At 36.7% G+C, this 7,425-nt stretch overlaps 1 protein-coding gene across 5 annotated transcripts in view; it reads left to right on the plus strand.

Moving 5' to 3' along the window:
* Positions 1-7,425, plus strand: part of ARHGEF7 (Rho guanine nucleotide exchange factor (GEF) 7) — a 277,811-nt gene that overhangs the window by 135,790 nt on the left and 134,596 nt on the right. For 3 of the 5 annotated variants that reach the window (XM_006883801.1, XM_006883799.1, XM_006883800.1), the window contains one exon: positions 6,111-6,195. The exons of 1 other annotated variant lie outside the window; for it this stretch is intronic. In XM_006883801.1, the coding sequence (XP_006883863.1) occupies positions 6,111-6,195 (85 nt within the window). Of the gene's footprint in view, positions 1-6,081; positions 6,196-7,425 lie in introns of all 5 variants that reach the window. One more of the 5 variants, XM_006883798.1, reaches the window with a different exon arrangement.

The raw sequence follows: 7,425 nt of genomic DNA on the forward strand, positions 1-7,425 counted from the left end.
GCACAATTAAATATTCTGGGATTCCTATTCTTATCAGTGTTATCCTTAATCTCTTCTGATCCACATAGTAAAATGCATTTGTATAGTTCGCAAAACACTCACATTCTTCTGGTATTCTCTGCTTGATGGCACATAACAACAATACTTTGCTTTCAGCCAAGGTCTGTCTGCCATCAATAGTGATATTCCTCACACCACAACATTTCTTGAATCCAGCTTGAATATCCAGAAGTTTCCTTTTTTATTTTTTTAAGATGATTTTTTAAATTTATTTTCACCTTTTTAAAAATTATTATTAATTTCAGTGAAAATTTACAGAAACTTTGTATTTCCATTCATTCATTGTTGTACTTTTCTCCCCGCCCAACCCTCCACCCCAGTACACTCCCCTCTTGGAAAAGTAAAATTCTTTCATTGTTACACAGTCCTTCCCCCAGGTCCACTCCACTATGTGGCCTTAGTTCTGGACTCCTGTCATGACAAAAATACCTAATCACATATCCCTTTTAAACACCATTTTCCACAGTGGTTGCACCATTTTACACTTTCACCAACAGTGAATAAGTTTCTCTACAACCTCGCCAGCATTTGTTGCTTGCTGTTCTGTTAAATTTTACTATTCTAACTGGGGTGAGATTATATCTCATAGTTGTTTTAATTTGCGTCTCTCTTGTTGTTGTTGTTATGTGCCCTCGAGTCGTTTGCGACTCATAGCGACCCTATGTACAGCAGCCCTAAACCGTGTTCTATCCTGTGCCAATCTCATTGCCTCTGACACACCCATCCCGAGTACCCCAGTCACTGAATCAATCCACCTCATAGAGGGTCTTCCCCTCCTGCGCTGTCCCTCCACTCTACCCAGCATGATGTCCCTCTCCAAAGACCTGTCTCTCCTTACAACATGCCCAAAGTATGTCAGACGAAGCCCCAGAATCCTTGCCTCCAAGGAGCAGCCTGGTTTAATCCTCTCTACGATGAATCTGTTTGTTTTCTTGGCAGTCCATTTCTTCGTGTGCTTGTTAGTCATCTGTATGTCTCTTTGGTGAAATGTCTGTTCATATCCTGTGCCCATTTTTCAATTGGATTATTTATTTACCTTTATTTTGTTGTGGTGTTCAAGTATTTTATAAATTCTAGATATAAGTCCCTTATCAGACATGTCATTACCAAATACTTTTCTCAAGTCTGTGGCTTCCTTTATTACCCTGTTGGAGAAGTTTTTGAATGTGCATAGGTATTTGTTTCTTAGAAGGTCCCATTCATCTATTTTATCTTCTCTTGGTCGTAAGTTTTTTGGGATACTTAGAAGACTGTTTATGTTGTGGATTAGGACTTCTAGCGTTCTTCCAAGGTTTTCTTTAATGAAGTTTATAGTCCTTGGTTTTAGTCCTAGGTTCATGATCCACCTTGAGTTGGTTTTTGTATATGGAATGAAGTATGAATCTTGCTTGAGTCTTTGCAGATACTTTTCCAATTTTGCCATCACCATTTGTTAAAAAGGCTTTTGTTTCCCCACTTAACTGATTTCATCTCCTTGTCAAAAATCAGTTGACCGTAGGTAGATGGGCTGATTTCTGGGTTCTCAATTCTATTCCATTGATCCATGTGTCTGTCATTGTACCAGTACCATGCTGTCTTAACTACCATGGCAGTATAATAGGATTTGAAATCAGAGAGTGAGATGCTTCCTACCTTTTAGAAGTTCCCTTTCAATGTGCTGTTATATTTTTGATACCTTATCCTTTTCTTAGAGAATTTAGTTTCATTAGTATGGATCTTTAGAAAAGATCTTGAGTTTCAAATGTATAGTTCTTATTAAATAACTACTGCTCCAGATGGTATCTGCAAAACTTTTGGAAACAATGAAATGTGGTTTCTGCTTCCTTCCCACCTGTTTCCTTTTTATTGTTGCAAAGACTCAAATCTGATGAGAAAAAGGCCTGAGCATAGGATTAATTCTTACTCAGACTATGCATTTATTTTGTCTTATCACTAGCAAGCAATTTAACTTGTTCAGATCTTAGAAATTTTGTTATATATTCTTGACTTTTTTTTTGGTAGTTATAGATCTATAAAATTCTAATAGGTTTTCCACTTTGTTTGGCTATTAAAAATTTCTTTGTATGCCAAGAGTTTTGTTTTTTTTTCTTTGTTGAATAAGTTCCTATTTCAGAGAATAGTCTGTTATCTCTCTATAGAGAAGAGCTTTAGTCAAAACATTTTACTGGCAAAGAATACACATTTTTTTCTTGAAGTGGCAAACATTTGTCTTATCTCATTGTTTAGTTTCCTGTTAAGCAATTTGGTATATATGAATATTCAGTGGAGTTCTGATGTCATATTGAAGCTCATTGGTTAGTAGTTCTAGCCAATTATATGCTTCCTAGTATCCAAGTAAGAAAGATATATAATTCTGGAATAACAGGAAACTTCATTTTTAACATCCTGTTTTTCTGAGTTTTGTGACTCTCTGCATTACCACAATGAAGGTTAGTAGAAATTTATATATGTGTTATCTATGTTTTATATATATATATATATTTAAGAGGATCAGATATCATTTTGAACTTTCTAGTCTCTTAAATTTAGAACTTTACAGTTGAAATAACATGTAGATCAGCAATTCTAATATTATGTAAATAAAATAACTTTTAACATATGGAAGCAAAGGCCAATTATGGCTAATGGTTTTTATTACTTTAAAAATGCATTTTAACCTCTGTCTTTTTGGAATACAGCAGCTATAAGTCAACTTAAATAAATAATGCTTTTTATTTTAATTGGTATTTAGTCTTAAAAGTAGATATTGCAACAAATGATTTAAATTGTGCATGATTCTCAATACTATATTGTTGTATAAGTGGTGGTTCTTCTTACCAGAAGTATATGCCTCAGTAAGTTAGTTGTACTTTGTGCTTCATCTTTATTGTATACGATACCAGTAAAAGTACATATAATACTTATATTCATCCATACGTTTTTAAGTTTGATTCTATTTAATTTTAATCTGTTGAAATTTCAAGCATCAAACTGGTTTTTTTTGCTTTTTTTATCTCCATGATTTTTGAGGTAATTGTCAATGAACAAATTACCCTTTCTAAAAATTTCTGCTTAAAAACATTTTAAATATACTTCATATCTGTTTTGACTCATTAGCGAAATTATAGCCAAGTTTATTGATTTAAAATTGTTTTCGAGTAAGAGAATAACTGCTCAAATTTGATTAGCTTTTATCTTCTCTCTTGTAAATTTCCATTTCCAGTCAAATTTTAGCATCCTGTGGATGGATTCATGTATTTAGTCATTCAGTAAATATTCCAGATTTTACTGTGTGCCATCCATTTTGCTAGGTTTTAGAAGATGCACTATAGGAAAGAAAATGTACTTAATGCCGCCTTATCTATAGGGGAGTGTAGACATTGAAAATAAAGTTAAAATTGTTATAAATCTGCTCCATTAGCCTATGCTGTGAGCCCTAGTGTCCTTTGGTGGGAGAAACAAGAATATCAAGGAAGTGGTCTGTCAGGAAATAAGATGAATAAGAGGCAGGAAAAGGGGTGGGGAGGGGGAATCCGGAAGAGATGGAGGAGGGAGTTACTGGAAAATTTTTTTAAGAGGTGCTTTGACTTAGAGTTGAGAGCTGATAGTGTAGTTTATAGGGAGCTGTGCTGTTAAACCAAAGATTGTGCATCTGGTGGTTCAAATCCACTAGCTACTTTGTGGAAGAGAGATGAACAGTTACCTCCCACGTGATTTAGAGTGCTCGAAAACCTGCGTGGGGGTCAAATACAAGCCTGTTCTGACATCAGGGCAATGAATGATTGAGTTGTTGTTGTTCTTAGGTGCCATTGAGTCACATATGATTCACCGACAAACATGGAGAACAGATCTGAATTCTGTCTTGTCCTATGCCATCCTGATTATCCCCATCACTGCAGTTACCATATCAATTAATTTCATTCATAGTCTTCATCTCTTTTTCTCATCCTCCACTTTTCTAAGCCTGATGTCCCTTTCTTAGGAATAGACATGTGCAAAGTGTGTGAGCTGAAGCTTCGCCATCCTTGCCTCTAAAGAACACTGCACTTTCCCCAAGACATAGCTGTTTGCTCTTTTGGTCTGTGGAATATTCATTACTCTTCTCCAATACCACAACACAAAGGCATCCGTTTTTCTTCTGTCATTCATTGTTCAGCTCTCAGATGTATAGCAGATGATAGGAAAAACCATGGCTTGAATCAAGCACACTTTCATCTTTAAATTGACATCATTGCTCTTAAGAACTTTGGGGAGATCCCTGATAGCAAATTTTCCCAATATTTTAAATTTCCTGACTGCTAGTACCAAGGGCATTTGATTGTGGATCCAAGGAAGATGAAATCATTGACAATTTCAATCTTTTCTCCATCACTCTTGATGTTGTCTCCTGACCCAATGATCAGGATTTTTGTTGAGGTGTAAATCACATTGAAGGCTGTAAGCCTTGATCTTCTGCTACAAGCACCACATGTTCTTGCTTTCAGCAATCAAGGTTGTATCATCAACATAATGCAGGTTGTTGATGAGTCTTCCATCAGTCTTGATGCCACATTATTTTTCATCAAGTTCAGCTTCTCCAATGATTTGTTCTGAATACTTACTCAGATTGAATGGGTATGGAGAAAGGATACACCCTTAACACACACATTTGTTGATTTTATTTCTTTTTTATTTTATTATTTTGTATGTGTGTGTGTGTGTACTGTCAAATTGGATCTGACTGGTACAGGAGGAGATTGCTCCTCCTTTTCCAGCAAAGCATCTGGTGGATTTGAACAGTGTACCTCTGGGATTGCAGTGCAGCTTCTTGCCATTAGGACGTTTGTTGATTTTAAACCATGCAGTGCTCCTTTGCTCTGATCAGACAACAGCTTCTTGGTCTAGGTATAGATTTTGCATATGAACAATTGAGTGTCCTAGAATTTCCATTCTTCTCAATGTTAGCTATAGTTTGTATGATCCTCATAGTCAAATGCCTTGGCATGGTTAATAAAGCACAAATAGACATTCTTCTGGTATCCGCTTCTTTTCCCTAGGATCCATCTGACATCGACACTGATATTCCTGGTACCACATAGCCTCTTCTAAACCTAGCTGGAACGTCTTTAAGTTCTCTATGTACTGTTATAACCAGTTTTGATGATCTTCAATGTTTTGCTTGCATGTAATATTAAAAATACTGCTCAATAATTTTCATATTTTGTTGACTCACGTTTCTGGCATATGAGAAAATAATAAGGATCTTTTCAAGTCACTTGGCCCGGTCTCCCAGATTTCCTGACATTGCTTGCTGAGCATGGTCAGAACTGCTTCTTTTAGTTGAAACATGTCAGTTGCTGTTCCATCAATTCCTAGGGCCTTGTTTTTTGATAGAGCCTTCACAGCAGCTTGAATTTCTTCCCTCATCACCACTGGCCCTTTCTGAGTTAGAGAAATAGCACTAAAGGTAAAAGGTAATAGGAAAGAATGAAGAAATGGGTGATATCCCAACATGTAGGATCAGACTACCAGTGTATCAAACACTGTGCATCATTACATTAAAGAGATTTGGTCTATTTTGAATAAAGGATCATATGAAATCATTCCTCTTTGTAGAGGAATTTATAATACTGAAAACCAATAAACTTTGGAATGGATGATCATTTTGTCTTTTGCTCAGATGAAAAAGTAAAATCTCTATTATGTCTCTGTCCAGTCTTTGTGCTAACCTAGAAAAAAAGGACTGTCTTACTTTAGCACTGAGCATTTATTGGGTTCCAGCAGCACATCAGGCTTCATAAACTATAAAAAAGGAGCTCTCCCTCAGTTTATAAAGATGAGTGGAGTGGGGTAGGTAGTTAATAGACACTGATCTTAGGCCAAGGAATTGAAATATGCATATAAAAAATATGGTTCTGGACTTTATTATCCTAAGATTGTGATGCTTTCTTCACCTAGCCTGTTAAAATGCATCTCAGGCTTATAATTTTTAGCTGATAATTATTTACACATAATTATCACACTGGGAGAACTTATTTTACTTTATACTCAACGTAAGACTACTAATTTGCTTATTTTATTTTTCGTTTCAGACGTTTGATGCAAATGATTTATATCAGGGGCAGAATTTTAACAAGGTCCTCAGTTCCTTAGTGACTCTAAATAAAGTAACAGCAGGTAAGACTTTTTTATTTTAAATTGAATTTGGGATGGGAAGATGAAAAAGGGAGAAAACCTAGTTTTCTATAAGCAGTGCAAAAACTAATCATTACTGAATTTTTTTAAAAAGCCTTTGTTTCAGTAAGGTTCTGATTGTTTATTTTACTAATCCCTCACCACTCCCCGTATTAGAACAAAACCTTGTGTTCAGGGTCTTGTGATAACTAATGAATATTTTGCTCTGTAGATATAGAGATTTCCCACCTAAAAAGTAGCAATTCTTTGTCCATGTGGGGATAAAGAACCCTTGTGGTACAGTGGTTAAATGCTCAGCTGCTAATTTAAACTTTGGTGTTTGGAATCCACAGAAGAGCGATGTGGCAGTCAGCTTTTAAACAGGTATACAGCCTTGGCAACTTTTTGGCACAGCTCTCTGTACTAAAGGGTTGCTAGGAATCAGAATCTACTTAGAAGCAGTGAATTCTCTGAATTTTTATGCTAATTAAAGATTTGTATCCAGTAAGGCTTTTGACTGTGTGCACCACAACAAGCTGTGGCTGACTCTGAGAAGAATGGGAATCCCAGAACATTTGATTGTGCATATGAGAAATCTATACTTGGACCAAGAGGCAGTTGGTAGTAGAGTAGGTGTGTCAGCGACAATGAGGTTGGCACAGGATAGAGCAGGATTTAGGGCTCTTGTCCATAGGGTCAGTATGAATCACAAGTGACTTGCTGGCACATAATAACAACATCCAGTAAGCATGTTTTTAAGATGAAATCATGGCAAAGGGTGAATTGACTCTCCAAAATAAATATCTGTCTAACTGATCAAGATTTTCCCAAGATCTGAGAGGACCCCTGAAATTTTTGTTGCTTGCATCCCCAAATGTTGCTTATAAATAGAGTGATAAGGGCTGGAGACTAATTTTTATCTCTCACGTCAGACTGTTGTTGTTGTTGTTGTTATGTGCCGTTGAGTCGTTTGCGACTCATAGCGACCCTATGTACAGCAGCCCTAAACCGTGCTCTCTGTCCTGTGCCAATCTCATTGCCTCTGACACACCCATCCCCAGAACCCCAGTCACTGAATCAATCCACCTCATAGAGGGTCTTCCCCTCCTGCGCTGTCCCTCTACTGTACCCAGCATGATATCCCTCTCTAAAGACCTGTCTCTCCTTACAACATGTCCAAAGTATGTCAGACGAAGCCCCAGAATCCTTGCCTCCAAGGAGCAGCCTGGTTTA

This window comes from Elephantulus edwardii, unplaced genomic scaffold, assembly GCF_000299155.1.
Source record: "Elephantulus edwardii isolate Elephantulus edwardi_28Jun2011 unplaced genomic scaffold, EleEdw1.0 scaffold00030, whole genome shotgun sequence".
In the NCBI taxonomy this organism is placed as follows: domain Eukaryota; kingdom Metazoa; phylum Chordata; class Mammalia; order Macroscelidea; family Macroscelididae; genus Elephantulus; species Elephantulus edwardii.